At 45.2% G+C, this 19025-nt stretch overlaps 1 protein-coding gene across 2 annotated transcripts in view; it reads left to right on the top strand.

Moving 5' to 3' along the window:
- Positions 1 to 19025, top strand: part of cdkal1 (CDK5 regulatory subunit associated protein 1-like 1) — a 649501-nt gene that overhangs the window by 82731 nt on the left and 547745 nt on the right. For both annotated transcript variants that reach the window (XM_045226277.1, XM_045226278.1), the window contains exon 4: positions 5179 to 5263. In XM_045226277.1, coding sequence (XP_045082212.1) covers positions 5179 to 5263 — 85 coding nt within the window. The remainder of the gene's footprint in view (positions 1 to 5178; positions 5264 to 19025) is intronic.

Here is a 19025-nt window from a genome sequence, read left to right as displayed (position 1 = left end):
TTGATTGAATATACGTTTTGTAATGCTTACGAGTGCACTGATAGAAGTAGGACACGTTGAGAAAAAACACTTTATCGGAGGGATCCCCAATCAAATCACATTTTATTTGTCACATACACGTGTTTAGCAGATGTTATAGCGGGTGTAGCGAAATGCTTGTGCTTCTAGCTCCGACAGTGCAGTAATATCTAACAAGTAGTATCTAACAATTTCACAACATATACCTAATACACACAAAACTAGTAAGGAATGGGATTTAAGAATATATACATATATGGACAAGCAATGACAGAGCGGCATGGACTAAGATACAGTAGAATATTATAGAATAGAATGCAGTATATACATATGAGATGAGTAGTGCAAGATATGTAAACATTATTAAAGTGACTAGTGTTCCATTTCTTAAAGTGGCCAGTGATTTCAATAGGCAGCAGCAGCCTCTAATGTGCTAATGAAGGCTATTTAACAGTCTGATGGCCTTGGCTACTCCTGGGGTCCAGCAAAATTAAGGCATTTATAAAATTTTAAAAACATTACAGTATGTTCAACAGATTTCACAACATATTAAGTGTGTGCCCTCAGGCCCTTACTCTACTACCATATATCTACAACACAAAATCCATGTGTACGTGTGTATAGTGCGTATGTTGTCGTGTGTTTGTATGCATGTGTCTGTGCCTATGGTTGTGTTGCTTCACAGTCCCCACTGTTCCACAAGGTGTATTTTTATGTTTAAAAAAAATCTGATTATTGCATCAGTTACTTGATGTGGAATAGAGTTCAATGTAGTCATGGCTCTATGTAGTACTGTGTGCCTCCCATAGTATGTTCTGGACTTGGGGACTGTGAAGAGACCTCTGGTGGAATGTCATGTGGGGTATGCATGGGTGTCCGAGCTGTGCGCCAGTAGTTCAAACAGACAGCTCGGTGCATTCAACATGTCAATACCTCTCACAAATACAAGTAGTGATGAAGTCAATCTCTCCTCCACTTTGAGCCAGGAGAGATTGACATGCATATTATTAATGTTAGCTCTCTGTGTACATCCAAGGGCCAGCCGTGCTGCCCTGTTCTGAGCCAGTTGCAATTTTCCTAGGTCCCTATTTGTGGCACCTGACCACATGACTGAACAGTATTCCAGGTGCGACAAAACTAGGGACTGTAGGACCTGCCTTGTTGATAGTGCTGTTAAGAATACAGAGCAGCACTTTATGGACAGACTTCTCCCCATCCTAGCTACTGTTGTATCAATATGTTTTGACCATGATGGTTGACAATCCAGGGTTACTCCAAGCAGTTTAGTTACCTCAACTTGCTCAATTTCCACATTATTCATTACAAGATTAAGTTGAGGTTTAGTGAATGATTTGTCCCAAATAAAATGCTTTTAGTTTTAGAAATATTTAGGACTAACTTGTTCCTTGCCACCCGCTCTGAAACTACCTGCAACTCTTTAAGTGTTGCAGTCATTTCAGTCTCTGTAATAGCTGACATGTATAGTGTTGAGTCTTCCGCATACATAGACACTCTGGTTTTACGCAAAGCCAGTGGCATGTCATTAGCAAAATTGAATAAAGTAATGGGCCTAGACAGCTGCCCTGGGGAATTCCTGATTCTACCTGGATTTTGTTGGAGAGGCTTCCTGTGTTCTGTTAGACAGGTAACCTCTGCAGAGACAGGTCTCGAGATGGCTATGCATTATTCATGTTGAGGCTAGTAGGATAGCCTCTCTCTCCATTGAATACAGGCGGTTGACATCAACAACCTTCATTGACTATTCAAAAAAGGATTAGAGTAATGAGATGTATCCACCAATCCAAAGAAAGGATAGGCGGGAGCTAGACAGCACGGCGTGCCACTTTGTGGACAACAACTCCCATTGTTAGGACGGAGAGACATCTATCTTGTCAGTATGTCCATAATCTTTGTTGTGGTCTAGATTCCAATGTTAGCTAGCTAGCTAGCTGAGCTAATGTTGCGGTTTTGTACAAAGCTTCTTAATACTAGCCAGATGGCCACAGCTAGATAACTGCCTAACAAGATGACAAAGAAACAATTTAATTAACTCTCCATAATTCCATACTGCCAGTGACAGCCCATTGCCAAATGTTTAGCTATCCAGCTGTTAGCATATTCACTAGCTAGCACAACATGCTAGCTAGCTAAGGACACTGCACTAACTCGACAGCTTTCTTTGAAAGTAATCCGCTGTGATATAATTATAATGTCAATACTAGCTACATAGGGTTGGCTAGCTTGGCGGAAGTATTTTGTTGTGTGCATTGCGTCTGTGCACTTAGCTAACTACCATCCCATAACCTAGATTGCATATGACATGCGAGTCATGACACGTAACCGTGGATGTACTGAGAAAATGCCTTTTTCCTTTGTTGCCACTCCTGTTGGCTCCCACATGTGAGGGCTCATGCTCTTTGATTGGCTCAAAGTCAAGTTGTTGGCCACTGACGAGCATTGTGATTCTACAAGTAGAAACGGTAGGTTCGTCATCACGCAGAGGGTACCGCTTTTGTTCTAGCAAGAGAAGAAACGGCCTCCCATTGTGATCAGTACCTATCGGCAGTCAGATTCTCTCATGCTTAAGAGATCTCTATGGCCACAATATAACCATTTCCAGACTTTTGCTGTTTGGTAAGCTGTCTCTACTCCACAGTGACCAGCCAATCAGGGAACTCTTGAACTCACAATAACATTGCATTTCTGACGACTCAGTTTTCCAGAAACCAAATGAAAAAACATACAGGCAGTGAAACACAGTACCCCACTGCTGCGTGTGTGTGTGCGTGTGTGTCTCCTTCCAGGCGCCCAGGCCAGCATGTTCCCACTTCCCACCAAGACAAACAAAACACAAGTCAACTCTTGACTTTCCTTCCATAATAAGTGATTCATTTAACACCATCTTTGGTCCCCTTTTACCAGAACTGTTAATTTATTTTTTATACTCCTAGGGTTCTTTTACAAGGTTTTAGCATAGCAAGATATCTTCCTGCTTAGGTTGGTTTAATGACTGAGTAGTTAATTCATCATAATGTCCTTCCTAAGCTGGCAGTGTGGTCCGTGTTTTAGTCTTCTGTTCATCAGTATAGTGTTTTACTGCTGCCTGTAGTATGACTCAGGTGGTGTGTGTGTGTGTGTGTGTGTTCATCAGTATAGTGTTTTCCTGCTTCAGGAGGAGTCATGCGGTTGGTTCTCACAGTAAACAATCTGTTAAAAGGATGGAAGTCATACAGAGTACTCTAAGGTGATGAACTCAACCACACACACACAGAGAGTCTGGAGTTGCGTCAAACTAATCTTGCATTAGATTTAGTGTCGTGAGTCATATTTTTATCTCCCCCAAGATTTTGCGGATGTTAAGTGATTAGAATTGATCATGTTTGTTGCTGTTGCGTCTTTTGGTAAACACTACATTTCTCACATCAGTGGGTCTCCTCACACCACGCTAGGTTAGCCTAAGGACTTCCTCCGTGACTCTGGTGCTGTTTTCTGTTTGTTTTCTCCCTGTCCCGTTTACTGTAAATTAGTTCTGGGTTTACTTCTGTCAACAACAATTACTCTACCACTGCCTTTACAACAGCAGGGGTTCTATAGCCTTTTATGCTGTGGCTGCGTTTCTAATGGCATCCTGTTTCGTATTTACAGGGGTTGCGTGAACGCAGACTTCAGCGTTTTTTCACGTAGAATAAAAGAACGCAGAATAAATATTTTAGAAATGCTTATTGTAGTTTATTCTCGGCTTCAGTCACTGTTTGCTCCAAATCATGAATGTAAAAGGACACATTTTGTGCTTCAGTTGCACTTGTCCACTCGTATTAGACATATTGGCTATCGTCGTGATAAATCAGATTCCCGCATTGAGCAGACAGCGCTCTGACTGGTACTTCTCCGGTGTAGTTTTTCTATGGTAGCAAGTTAAAATGCAAGATTAACTTGAAGTAAAACATTAACAAATGTAGCTTGCTAAAAAATTATAATATGATAAACTTGAGAAATCGGATAGCTATGCATCGTTTTTGCAAAAAATAATTTTTTTTACTAGCCAAATAGTTTTGCACTTCTGATGAAAGCAAAGCTATTTTCTGTTGAATGTGTTGCATTAAGTTATACACCCCTGATTCTCTACTGAACCAAACAAACACTGTTGATTTTCAATATAAAAAGCAGGTGAAATGGTTTAAAATTCAGATTTATTGAAAATGAAGTGGGGGGGGGTGACGCTAATGCGACCCCTGATTTAGTGTACTACTTTAGACCAGGGCCCCGGTTAGGTTGCCATTTGGAACAAATGATGTCCTACATACCATCACACTTTACGTACTGTAGCCTATGTTGTTGTTTACAATAGCTTCTCTCCTCTCAGGATGTGATGGGTGGTGTTCTCCGAGGAGGGAATGGGTGTCGTAGGTGCCTGGACTCTCCCTTGGTATAGGCCTATGGTATGTTGTATTATCTGAGGTGAGGAAAGGCAAGAAGGGGTTCTCCCTGCCTGCCTGCGACCCGTGTGGTGCGTGAGAGCCTGCCTCCCTCAGAACCTCAGAGCCCGACACGGGGAGTGTGTGCATGCGTGTGAGCCTGCCGCAGTGCAAGCCATTACCCAGTGAGGCTGGGTAATGGATAGTAAGTGAAATATCTAATTCAGCGGTGTGGAAGGAGGATGCAGGAGGCTTGCACTGCGGCAGGCAGGCTGGCCTAGAATCATCCTGTGTGTATTTATTTATTACACAGTGTGACATGTCCCCTGGCAGATAGCATGGAGGCTGGGGTATGGAGGATAGGGCTGCCACTATCCCCCTGAGGTCCAGCTGATCCTGGCATTGCCTCCAGCCTCCCCTTCGTGGCTCTGGCAGGAGGGGTGGGAGTGGGGTGAGGGAGGAGGGGGAGATGTGCAATATTTATGGGTGTGTGGAACGTGCTGAAGGGTCCTGGGTTGTTGATTTTATCTAATGCAGAACTTCTGTTGTCTTCCCTCCACCTCTCCCCTATCTCTCTCTCTCTCTCTCTCTCTCTCTCTCTCTCTCTCACTCTCTCTCTCTCTCTCTCTCACTCTCCATCTGTCTCGCTCCCGCACCTTCTCTCTCTCTCCCGCTGTTTTTCTCTCTCTCCCGCTGTTTCTCTCTCTCTCTCTCGTGTCCCCCCTCCCCCCTTTCCTCCATTCAGAGGACCCAGCAGAGGCTGATCTGTGGCTGCTCAACAGCTGCACTGTTAAAAACCCGGCCGAAGATCACTTCAGAAACTCCATCAAGTAAGGCCCCCCTCCTCCCACTCCTCCCCCTCTTCTTCTTCTCGTCCTCCTCACTCACGCACATCCCTGGAGGCAGGGTTCACACGCAGCTGAACCCCTGAAAAAGAAACATGGTTGAGAACACTGGAGGCAGTAAAAACATGGAATTATTTAAGTCCTAAATCTATTCCACAGCTATTTACTGTTTTTTTCTGTCACACTCAAAACAACTGATCTCTCAGCTGCTGTAGAAAACTTTATTTTATACCGTGATACAATTTTTTCATACTCACAAAACACACTGATTTAGGGGTGAAATAGTGAATATAGCATGTTATGGATGAGTTCTAGGAAGCATAATCTGTGACACGGACAGAGGCATGGTTTGGAAATGTCAAGTGTCCCTGAACCTCTGAGGAATGACATTCATAGGCTGGGTTCAGATTCAGTCTGTCAGATAACATGCTTTGTGCTTCAGACACACACACACACACACACAGGGACAGAGGCTGGTTAGCTAGCCTGGCAGAAACACAGGGACAGAGGCTGGTTAGCTAGCCTGGCAGAAACACAGGGACAGAGGCTGGTTAGCTAGCCTGGCAGAAACACAGGGACAGAGGCTGGTTAGCTAGCCTGGCAGAAACACAGGGACAGAGGCTGGTTAGCTAGCCTGGCAGAAACACAGGGACAGAGGCTGGTTAGCTAGCCTGGCAGAAACACAGGGACAGAGGCTGGTTAGCTAGCCTGGCAGAAACACAGGGACAGAGGCTGGTTAGCTAGCCTGGCAGAAACACAGGGACAGAGGCTGGTTAGCTAGCCTGGCAGACACACAGACACACAGGGACAGAAGCTGGCTGACTAGCCTGGCAGACAGACAGACAAAGGGACAGATGCTGGTTGGCTAGCCTGGCAGACACACAGACACACAGGGACAGAAGCTGGCTGACTAGCCTAGCAGACAGACAGACAAAGGGACAGAGGCTGGTTGGCTACATTTTAGTCATTTAGCAGACGCTCTTATCCAGAGCGACTTACAGTTAGAGTGCATACATATATATATATTTTTTTTCATACTGGCCCCCCGTGGAAATCAAACCCACAACCCTGGCGTTGCAAACACCATGCTCTACCAACTGAGTTACATCCCTGCCGGCCATTCTCTCCCCTACCCTGGACGACGCTGGGCCAATTGTGCGCCGCCCCATGGGTCTCCCGGTCGCGGCCGGCTACGACAGAGCCTGGATTCGAACCAGGATCTCTAGTGGCACAGCTAGCACTGCGATGCAGTGGCTTAGACCACTGTGCCACTCGGGAGTGCCCAGCCTGGCAGACAGACACACACAGGGACAGAAGCTGGTTGGCTAGCCTGGCAGACAGACACACACTGGGACAGAAGCTGGTTGGCTAGCCTGGCAGACACACTGGGACAGAAGCTGGCTGACTAGCCTGGCCCTGTGTTGACATTTTCTCTTCTTGATGCCATCTTTTATTTTTATTTTGATCGGTCCAAAGTGCCTTGGTTACCTTAGTTACCTCAATGTAGATTGACAGTCATGACACTCATTAAAGAGCACTGTTCAAATCTCAAATGGCACCCTATTCCAACCTTTTAAAGGCTCCGACCAATAGTAGTGCACTCTGGGGAAATAGGGTGCCGTTTGGGTCTGTTTGTCTGTGAGCTGAAACAATTGCAGTGGTGAGTGACCCACAACACCAATAATGACATCAGCCTCTGACCATGTCCACTGTGTTCAATAGCCTCAGACTGTACTGTAACTAAGCAACCAAGTAGTTTGTATTCTTCAGCCGTGTGCGTATTTACATTTTGTCCCCTCTAACCCTAACAGGAAATAACCTAATATGGCCAACACTAGTCAATCTGTATAATGTTTCTTTCTGGCAGCACGGTAACGTGCTTTAACAGTTTGTGGACACTCAGTACTAGATGTCAATGTGAAGGATAAACAGGTGGTGCTGAGAGAGATGAGCTGTGCTGTCCTCACTGAATGAACAGAACAGAGCAGAGGCCGGGCTCTCATAGGATGCACAGACATCCAGTGAGTCAGTCCCAGTAAGTAGCTTCTCTGGCCTAAGCTGTTGGCTACTATACGGAGGCCTTGTCTCCGTCTGACCTCGTCTCTGTCTTGCTGAGAGCTGTCAGTTAGCCCACTCCTGTGGAATCGGTGATGACGCAAATATATATGACACTGTTTTTGGCCAGCTGAAATAGTGTGCCGTATCAGACTCAGCTGTAAAGAGGCCAACGGGACCAACATTAGATTTTCACACCAGGGGCTAATGTAATATAATGTATCAATGATTCAGATGCTACGGTCATTTCGCATGGTCCGGCCATCTTTTGTTCCAGCACTAGCTACAGTAGCGCCCGGCTTATTCACACTGCTATGCCGCGCTGCTAATTACCAGCCTAATTTGCAGTGAGAGACTGCCGCTGCAGCCCCGGGCGTCTGCAGTACGAAGCGGCTCAGAGGGGAACATTGAGGCTCCGTGTGTGTGTGTGTGTGTGTGTGTGTGTGTGTGTGTGTGTGTGTGTGTGTGTGTGTGTCTCTCTCTCATGGTTCCAAACGCCTGCTTCTAAACTGCTACATTCTCTGCGTGGTCATTGATCTTACTGTGAGCTGCTAGGACAGACTCCTCGGTGATAAGACTGAGACAGGGAGCAGGAGTTCGTAGGTGTGTGTGCTGTGATGATGATGGGGTGTGTGTGAGGGAGGGAGAGAGAGAGAGGGAGGGAGTGCACTGTATGTGTTTTTGACACATGTTATGTGTTGGACATGTGGAGATAGGAGTGTGTGAGTGAGGTTGTGCTAATGTGTTAGATCGTGATCGAGCAAGAGAGAGAAAATGGGTGAAAAATGGAAAAAACTGAAGAGTGTGAGACTGGGAAAAGGATAAGTGTGTTCACACTTATCAATAGTTGTTTTCTTATGTGTTTTGTGTCGACTAGGACAAGTGGAGCATTGTCCTCTCCCCTGTGTTAGTGTTGGGGATGATCAGTTACAGCAGGTAGGTTACAACTGACCTGACACCAGGGGAAAATGTTAGTCTGGAGCCCTGTATGAGCCAATACAGCAACTGCAAAAAGGAGGGTTGAAGAACATATTTGGGCCCAGACACATTTGATCTCTCACAGCACACCACAGTTAGGAGAGCCATACCTCACCATCTCTTTGACTCCTGTCTATATTGATTTAAGCTAGATCTTGATCTACATGTATGTAAATGTGTATATACATTATTCATTTTTTTTTTACTGTCAAATGAAATCAACCACTAAGTTTTTCAGTTGGTAGCAGCAGCCCATGATTTGGTCGTACCAATTGTTTTCCGCAGGGCCAATCAATAGAAACTCCAACTGTGATAACATGATAGCTGTGTTTCCGCCATAATTTGATTTTTAAATGTTATACAATCAGAAAGGAGAGCAATAGTGGCTAGCTCGACACAGCAGCAGCAATCAGCAAAACATTTACAGGGGCAGGCAGACACTTTTCATTACAGGAATACAGGAATCATGAGGATAATGTATTTTTACTGTTTGACCGAATCATGGTTTTAGCCTAAGGAAGGTGACAGTGTAGAATGTGCAGCTCACACCGATGCGACCAATAAATGTAACTTGCACAGCCGAGTCAAAGGGTCGCAAAATGCGATAGATGACAGATGTAGAAGAGGTTTGTCCTGTTACCAAGTTTTCTGCTGAAGCTAACAACTGGTTCATGGGGGTAAGATGTCCTCCAGTTTCATTCTTCCAGGCCTTGATGCTTTTATGGAGAGGGCTGGCTGGGTTAGGGTTAGGTTAGGGAGGGAGGGTTAGGGCTGGCTGGGTTAGGGTTAGGTTAGGGAGGGAGGGTTAGGGCTGGGTTAGGTTAGGGAGGGAGGGTTAGGGCTGGCTGGGTTAGGGTTAGGTTAGGGAGGGAGGGTTAGGGCTGGCTGGGTTAGGTTAGGGAGGGTTGGCTGGGTTAGGGTTAGGTTAGGGAGGGAGGGTTAGGGCTGGGTTGGGTGAGGGAGGGTTAGGGCTGGCTGGGTTAGGGAGGGAGGGAGGGAGGGTTAGGGCTGGGTTAGGGTTAGGTTAGGGAGGGAGGGTTAGGGCTGGCTGGGTTAGGGTTAGGTTAGGGAGGGAGGGTTAGGGCTGGGTTAGGTTAGGGAGGGAGGGTTAGGGCTGGGTTAGGGTTAGGGAGGGAGGGTTAGGGCTGGCTGGGTTAGGTTAGGGAGGGAGGGTTAGGGCTGGGTTAGGGTTAGGTTAGGGAGGGAGGGTTAGGGCTGGTTAGGTTAGCGAGGGAGGGTTAGGGCTGGCTGGGTTAGGGCTGGCTGGGTTAGGGTTAGGTTAGGTAGGGAGGGTTAGGGCTGGCTGGGTTAGGGTTAGGTTAGGGAGGGAGGGTTAGGGCTGGCTGGGTTAGGTTAGGGAGGGAGAGTTAGGGCTGGGTTAGGGTTAGGGAGGGAGGGTTAGGGCTGACTGGGTTAGGTTAGGGAGGGAGGGTTAGGTTAGGGAGGGAGTGTTAGGGCTGGCTGGGTTAGGGTTAGGGAGGGAGGGAGGGTTAGGGCTGGGTTAGGGTTGGGTTAGGGAGGGAGGGTTAGGGCTGGGTTAGGTTAGGGAGGGAGGGTTAGGTCTGGGTTAGGGTTAGGTTAGAGAGAGAGGGAGGGAGGGTTAGGGCTGGGTTAGGGTTTGGTTAGGGAGGGAGGGTTAGGGCTGGGTTAGGGAGGGAGGGTTAGGGCTGGGTTAGGGAGGGAGGGTTAGGGCTGGGTTAGTGTTGGGTTAGGGAGGGAAGGTTAGGGCTGGGTTAGGGTTAGGTTAGAGAGGGAGGGTTAGGGAGGGAGGGTTAGGGCTGGCTGGCTTGGTTAGGGTTAGGGAGGGAGGGTTAGGGCTGGATTCCATCATGGCTACTGTCTTTCATCCTCACATCTTAAGAGCCACGAGGTGAAACGTGAAGATGGGTCTCGTGATGTCATCACTAATGGCCGTAGCAGGTACTTTTTTTCTTTCATAATAAAAAAAAAAAAAATTCTCTCTCTGCTAATATCGCTCCATGTCTCTCCCTCCCTCCCTGTCTCTCCCTCCCTCCCTCCCTCTCTCTCTCTCTCTCCCCTGGGTCCCCCCTCATAAAGGCCTGTCATCAGAGGTGCTGCAAGGAGATTAGGTTCCCCCCACCTGACTACAAAGCGACAGCTGTGCTGCGCTGTATCCAATCCCCTCCCCCCACACCCTTAATTCACACCAGAGTAATTTGATTAGGGGCTTTTGGGTCCACTGCTTACTTTCAGCAATTTCCCATGTACATTGCCATCCAGTGTTTCTGATGGCAGCAGTAGAACAGAACAGTACAACAGAACAGAACTGATTCCACCGAGAGAACGCTGGAGAACACTGCTGGCTCATTTGCATAAAAACAGTCCGATTAAAACAGGAAGTGTTTTGCATTTTGATTATTTTTCCTTCTTCATCAGCGCCGTTAGGTCACGTGGGATACTGTGGGAAGGTGAAAGTCTCCTAGAAGCCAGGAGGTGGGGGTCAGAGGGATGGGCAGTTATGAGGTGTGTGTGTTTGAGTGTCTGATGAGCATGGGGAGATAACCAGCGTTCGTCTCCTCAGGATCCAGATGATGATTTACGTCTGCGACAGGAGGTTTAACCCTTCACTGCCCCTCTCGGCTCTGAAGCTGTGGAGCTGTTCTGTACCTGGGTCTGCGTCCCAAATGACACCCTATACCTTATTTAGTCAAAAGTAGTGCACTATTTATATAGATTTGGGGGTTTGGTTTTAGCTGTCCTGCGTCAAACACATTTGTCAAATAGTTTTTGAACACTTGAGCTGCCCTTTAATTTAGCTCCTACTTTGTCCCTGTACCATGGAACCACTGGAAGAGGCCCAGAAGATATACACTGTACCTAGAGCTCTGGGTGTTTGGGTCAAACACATTTGTCAAATTCTTGAGCTGCTCTTGGATCCACTGCAATAGGAGGAGGGGTAAGTACAGAGGAGGAGTATCTGAGATCTAGCTGTCCTGGGTCAAACACATTACTTTCAAATACTTGAGCGGAACTTGATTTATGGAATTGTAGCAAAAGTGCTAAATCCAAGCTAAATCAATTGCACTGTCAAATACACTGCTCAAAAAAATAAAGGGAACACTAAAATAACACATCCTAGATCTGAATGAATGAAATAATCTTATTAAATACTTTTTTCTTTACATAGTTGAATGTGCTGACAACAAAATCACACAAAAATGATAAATGGAAATCAAATTTATCAACCCATGGAGGTCTGGATTTGGAGTCACACTCAAAATTAAAGTGGAAAACCACACTACAGGCTGATCCAACTTTGATGTAATGTCCTTAAAACAAGTCAAAATGAGGCTCAGTAGTGTGTGTGGCCTCCACGTGCCTGTATGACCTCCCTACAACGCCTGGGCATGCTCCTGATGAGGTGGCGGATGGTCTCCTGAGGGATCTCCTCCCAGACCTGGACTAAAGCATCCGCCAACTCCTGGACAGTCTGTGGTGCAACGTGGCGTTGGTGGATGGAGCGAGACATGATGTCCCAGATGTGCTCAATTGGATTCAGGTCTGGGGAACGGGCGGGCCAGTCCATAGCATCAATGCCTTCCTCTTGCAGGAACTGCTGACACACTCCAGCCACATGAGGTCTAGCATTGTCTTGCATTAGGAGGAACCCAGGGCCAACCGCACCAGCATATGGTCTCACAAGGGGTCTGAGGATCTCATCTCGGTACCTAATGGCAGTCAGGCTACCTCTGGCGAGCACATGGAGGGCTGTGCGGCCCCCCAAATAAATGCCACCCCACACCATGACTGACCCACCGCCAAACCGGTCATGCTGGAGGATGTTGCAGGCAGCAGAACGTTCTCCACGGCGTCTCCAGACTGTCACGTCTGTCACATGTGCTCAGTGTGAACCTGCTTTCATCTGTGAAGAGCACAGGGCGGCAGTGGCGAATTTGCCAATCTTGGTGTTCTCTGGCAAATGCCAACGTCCCTGCACGGTGTTGGGCTGTAAGCACAACCCCCACCTGTGGACGTCGGGCCCTCATACCACCCTCATGGAGTCTGTTTCTGACCGTTTGAGCAGACACATGCACATTTGTGGCCTGCTGGAGGTCATTTTGCAGGGCTCTGGCAGTGCTCCTCCTGCTCCTCCTTGCACAAAGGCGGAGGTAGCGGTCCTGCTGCTGGGTTGTTGCCCTCCTACGGCCTCCTCCACGTCTCCTGATGTACTGGCCTGTCTCCTGGTAGCGCCTCCATGCTCTGGACACTACGCTGACAGACACAGCAAACCTTCTTGCCACAGCTCGCATTGATGTGCCATCCTGGATGAGCTGCACTACCTGTAGAGGGCTAAAAGTGCTAACTCCTATAGAACTCAAGCGCCCTTCACACACTTCAAGCTAAATAAATGTATCCTCAAATACTTGATGTTGATGCATGTACTTGACCCAGCAGGTTTGGGTGTGACTGTGGACTCAAGTTCAAGTTTCAACGTTATTTGTCCCAGAGGGCAATTGGCTTTGCAGCAGTAGAGCATAAAAAACAACACGAACATCCACACGGATCACAATGATACCCAATGGAAAGTTATCTTCCATGTATAATTCTTATTGGGATAGATACCCCTCCTTCAGACCCTACTGGAACAGCAGCTGGTTCTAGAGTATCTAAAAGTTCTCAGAATGAAACACTATTGAGTTCTTAGAATACTCTGATTCCTATTCTCCTGGAAACTCCTGATTCTACTTAGTCACCTCAGTACGGTGGAGTTAGATTGGGATTTGATGGATGTTATCCCTAATTTGTAAGGAATATAAATTCAGCACCTTGAAGTCTTGACATTTTATTGAAGAAAGGGCAAAGTGGAGAGTGACCGTAATGGACTGACTAAGTGTGTGATTATATGTTGTGCCTTCAAATTACAGCCATAACTTGCATTGCATATACATGCAAAAGTGTAGGAAATTAGATTTTTTTTTTTGATTGGTTGAATTGGGTTGTTTTCAATCTCTCACTCCTGAAACAGCCTCAGTATGTGATTGTTATTGTATAGGCTGAGAACTCATCAGGGAAGTTGAAGTCTAATTTTAGTTTGCGTTTAGCCGTTTCTTATATGCTGGACTGATGAGGGTTTCATTCAAATATCTATTTTCCTAATCACAGATTCTGATCATTTCAGCACATTGCCCTCTGCCTCTCTCAAGTAAAATACCAAATTACAAATTGACTTAAACTGCTCTCTGCAATCTTAATCCTAATGAATATGCTAATAGTATTGAATTTCAGGCTGTAGGGAAAAGAGGCCTTTCCATAATGACACAGTTCGATACTTTGAAAGGATTTATTTCCATAAAAAACTTCAGCTCTGTAGAGACAGATCTGAAAACATGCTGCTGTAATGCTAATGCAATTAACACTCTATTCAACTGTAGGGCCAAGATCTTGGCTGCATCCCAAATGGCACCCTATTCCCTACAAAGTGCACTACTTTTTTAGTTCACTATGTAGGGAATAGGGTGGCATTTGGGATGTAGACCTACTCCAACCCTCAATGGCACCAGACAACCTGTATGTGACTCATTAGGCCTCTCTCTCTCTCTCTCTCTCTCTGTCTCTGTCTCTGTCTCTGTCTCTCTCTGTCTCTCTCTCTGTCTCTCTCTCTGTCTCTCTCTGTCTCTGTCTCTCTGTCTCTGTCTCTCTCTCTCTCATCTGTTTTCTCTCTGGCACTGTGGCATCTGCTTCTTGGAACAGTCTGTTGATTGTTGATTTACATATTGAATGAGTGCAGCAGGCCTTGCCAGTATATACCCACACCAGCCTTATAAACAAGACTGAACAAAACCCTGTAAATGAATGACTGACTGATGCAAGAGGAGAGACATCACACACAAACACACACACAAGGGACATACGCGGGACAAGCACACACGGGACACACACACGGGACACACACAAGGGACGCACACGACACACACACACGACACACGACACACACACACACACACGACACACACACACGACACACACACACGACACACACACACACACACACACACACACACACACACAGGACACACACACACACACAGTCTTAGCAGGCCTTCTGTCCTCCTCTCACGTGACCAGCTTAGATCCTGTCTCCGGTCCCTGGCAGACAGGAAGAGAGAGAGGAGAGAAAGAAAAACAAAACGGGTAGGGAGCCACACTGCCTGGCACACGGCTGGCACGCACACCAGCCACCTCACGCTCAGTCACACGCTCGCCCTCACTCCCAACTGCCGCTCGCGCTCCCTGGTACACACACACACGGTAGACACATGCGCGCACGCACACTCTTCTGAGGGTCACACGGAGTGACATCTAGAGAGTGGTTCATTGTTCCCCTCGGCCCCCTCTCGGTCTTCACGCTCCACTGAGCAGCTAGCTAAGTCCCTACACTCTTTGGAGAAAAAAAGGTTCCATGTAGAACCGAACAGGGATGCTTCATATATGGAACCCTTAAAAGTTCTAAATATAACCCTTTAATAGGGTTCTTTGATCAGAACCCTAGGGTTTCTTGTAAATGGAAACAAAATGTGTTCCATATAGAACCCTGTATGGTGCCATTGATGAATTATGGCTATTAATAAATAGTAATATTTATAGCAAAGGATATAATATATTCAACAATTAAATATTGGACATATGAATACCAGCATAGTTTTTAGATTTGATTGTTATTATATGCAAACATAAGCGGAAAAACTCACCAAAAGCGTTTGGAACAAGCAGAGCGAGGCGTGTGGAAAGGAGGGGACAGGCAGAACAGTGACTGTATGCTAGCAGGATAGTCCATATCTCCAGTCATTTTTGCTGATAGCGATGATGTTTCCACAAGTGGATGAATTGAATTAGCATGTATGGTAAAGCCTCAACCCTTAGCTACCTCTACCAATTCAAATGAGCTCGAAAAATAGTTAATAATGACGACATTTGTATTGTTTTGTGTGACTAAAGCTCCAGTGATAAAACGCTAAAATAGAGACGCGTTCTAATTGAGCGAGGCGTAAAGTGGACTGCCCGCCCGTCTTCGGGTTGGGTCATTATTATTCAAAACGATGCATTATAAAATAAATCACACGCCTCGCACGTTCGCCTTTGGTGAGTTTAGGCCAATGCTTTTGAAATATGCACTGGTGGCCAAGGAGGCATCTTTATTGGAATTGATGGCCCACGTTAATCTTCTACCAACTCTGGCTGACTTCCTTATGGAACAGTACAGTATCCTATGGGTTGCTGCCTGGCTGGTTAAGAAGAAGAAGAAGAATCTGTAAACTTGTTAATCTGCAGAAGTAAACGTGAGTTAATCTGCAGAAATTAGTTAAGCTGCCAAATTGAAGACAAAATGCTATGCAGACATAATTATTATGATGTAGAAGAACAATTTACATGCAGTTGTCAGCAGCAGCCGAAAGAGAGATCCTCTGCCTCTGATAGTTGGGTTACTGCCAGACTGAGCAAAACGCAGTGTGTTAAGTCATGTAATGATTAAGTAGGCTATTGAATCACCAAGACTTATTATATATAATTTATTATAAATAATTTAGATGGCAACATACCGCCTTTCAGTCAGTCCACTGGCCATAATGTGCATTCAACAGAGGTCAACAACAGTCTTCTAATGGCTTCATGAAACATAATCCCCCCTCATCTGACGCCATACTAAAATAAATGTAACAATTAGCTATTTGACAATGTCAGGCTGTAGTCTATAGTTCTTTTTGGCACATTCAATAAGAAACATTTACAATGATTTGTTAAACTTAGCTAGCTAGCTTGTAAAGTGGCTAATTAAAGTAGCCTTTTTCCTGTCTAGTGTTAGCTGATTCTGAATCAACCTTATCTATCTATCCTATAGTTAATCAAGGCCCAGATTCTGACCCAAGTTAAGTGTAAATGGAAGGTAGTTCCCTTTTTATGCACTGTTCTCTCTATGCGTATTCTGACCTTGAAATTAAGCATGGGAATAGCATGCTATTCACCCACTCTACTTTCAGGTGGAGATCTAAGAAATGAAGGTGTGGTGGAGGTGTGGCTACAGATAAGCCATATCCTGACCTTGACTTAATTCCACCACTGTTACGCGCAAGGAAACCATGAATAAGATTGAGCGAACCTGGCGGTTCCTAGTGGAAAAAGCATCTACTTCATTTTCCCCCCGATACAAATAACAGCATTTTCCATGCACTGTAAATGGATGAGAGCTATTGATAAGAGCTTGGTAAATGAGTAATCTGTTTGGAGAAGGGGATTGTTAAATACACATAGCAATTGTTTTAGATGATTTTTCCTTATGATCCCTGGAGGCTAATGTGAAACCAGCCATATGGAAGCAAATTGAAAATCATATCAACATGACGTGTATTGTGGCCCCTTTCCTACAGTAGAAATAGGATATAAATAGCTGTGCCGTTATTCTGAATTTTGTGTGACCTCATAATTTGCATGGATGAAATTTTGACACCCAAGCTATAGGCTTCTGTAGGGCTGAACCTGCCAAGTTGATGTATGCGCTTTAGAATGTTTTAATTATAGCCTATGTCCGGGCTTTTCTTCATTTTATTTTACAATTTGTATCATGTTAAATATTAGCCACTATTGAGAGCCACCGTCACTAATACTCACATACATTTATAACTATTTCTTTAGTTTGAGTTTTCTTCAATTTTGTAGCTTACATTTTGGATCATTCCATTCACTTTACCTTTCTTTCCTCTTTCACGTCTGTGTAAGTTGTTCCTGAGTGTCGTGAGCATTAGGGGATCATATTAAGCTAACGTTGTGCAATAATTTGGGACATTATTTGAATCATTATGGAACTCAGACCACACGTAGCAGGTTGAAACTGGAGCCTGGTGCACGGTTCAAGACGACTGGACCGTTGTCACACAGTTCCATGATTACTGAGAATTGGGTTAGATTTATAGGGACCCCCAATGTACATTTCATTGATCCCTATTTTCTGAACCCGTTCTCTCAATGTATTCTAGTCTGTCGACAAAATTCAAATTAATGGTTTAAAGGGATGGCTTAAGATAAATGTACTGAAAACCCTATTGAAAGAAAACTCAGAAAAAATCTGTTGTCCAGCAAGTGGGAGGGTTTTCAGCTGTTGAATTACATTTATTCAGCGTGCACAAGGGAACCACGCCTGCAAAGCCGTTTAAGCACCTTCATAAGGTAAGTCTGATTACCAACTACTGACAAGTGTGTAGGAAAGGCGAGCTTAAGAAAGGCAACATTTCCTAAGTCGGAATCGGGGGGCCCATGTGATTATGGCTTCATGTATTTGAATTAATCAACTTTGCTTTCCTTAATAAATAGAAAAATAACGTGCTTATTGGTAGGGTATTTGCAACCACCATCCTCTTGAGTCTTCATGCTGGAATGGCAGTTGATGCCTGGTGGACCGTTAGAATTTCAACATTTGAATTGACCAAAAAGCTTCTATATAGAACTCCTTTTTTATATTTATGAGTTGTATGCTATTATTAAAAACATAATTTCCTCTTGCTTCTAGCTAGCATTTACTTTGTAACAGCAGAGGTTTGTATGAACCTTGCTGTTTACCACGCCGACCTCTGCAACAATGTTGCAAAATACACATTCATTCTCCCCCTGCTGGTGTCGGATGAGACAACTTGCCATTTTTCTGACCAGGCGAAATCATGAAGTAGCATCATTAATATGGATATAAATGTCAATGCAAAACAGCTCAAACAAATGAATAGACGGCTAGTTAGCTGTCATTTCAGAAGGACGTGACTGTTGTTGGCTAAAATCCACATTACACTCTGGGGTAGGGATAGAACCCTCAAGGTTATTTGCCTTCACTAAGTTAATATATATTGAACCATTTTTAATAAAAGGTTGTTTAATCTCGTCCAAATAAGCCAAAAGCTATATATAGAACCCCAAAGAACCCTTTTTAAGAGTATAGACCCAATCATTTAATGTCTCTGTGTGTGTGTGTGTATGTATGTATATGTGTGTGTGTGTGTGTGTGTGTGTGTGACAGCAAGAGAGGGAGAGCATTTAGTCTGCAGCGTGTGTGTGTGTGGACTGTGGAATTAGATTCCACGGAGAGGTAAGGTCACGGAGTTTTACTGCTAACCTGATTTACAACTCTCATCATTACACACACTTTATTATGAAAGAAAATATGTTGTCTGTGTTCCATACGGTATCCTATTCCCTATATAGTGCACTACTTTTGACAGGAGCTCTGGTCTCAATAGGGAATAGGGTGCCATTTGGGACGCAACCAGAGTTTAAAAGAGGGGCCTATGTAACATTACTGTGCTTTTCATTTCAGCAGTAAGTACCTCCTTTCATCTCCTTTCATTTGGAAAGGCTGTGCAGCTTGTGATTGCATGGTGCATACCTTCCCTCCCTCTCTCCATCCATCCCGCCCTCCCCCTCTCCATCATCCATCCCCCTCTTCGTTCACTCACCACCCTCCTGTAATCCTTCTCTCCAGTGCCTCATGGTCTTTGTGTTTGTGTGTGTGTGTCCTGCCCTGATGATCAAAAAGCAAAGTCTTGTGTGTCTGGGACATCATGTGCTGTAATACTTAAAGCAGCAAGCCGATTAGTCCTGTTTCTGCTCTGGCTCATGTAGACAGTATTGTAGGCACCTTGTCTTTCCTGCTGCCCTCAGAGTATAGGCTATAACAGACAGACAGACAGACCCTCCTGGAACCCCAAGACAGACC

Source organism: Coregonus clupeaformis, chromosome 17, assembly GCF_020615455.1.
Source record: "Coregonus clupeaformis isolate EN_2021a chromosome 17, ASM2061545v1, whole genome shotgun sequence".
NCBI lineage: Eukaryota > Metazoa > Chordata > Actinopteri > Salmoniformes > Salmonidae > Coregonus > Coregonus clupeaformis.
The sequence above is the reverse complement of the archived record's forward strand: the minus strand, read 5'-3'. Positions and strand labels throughout refer to the sequence as shown.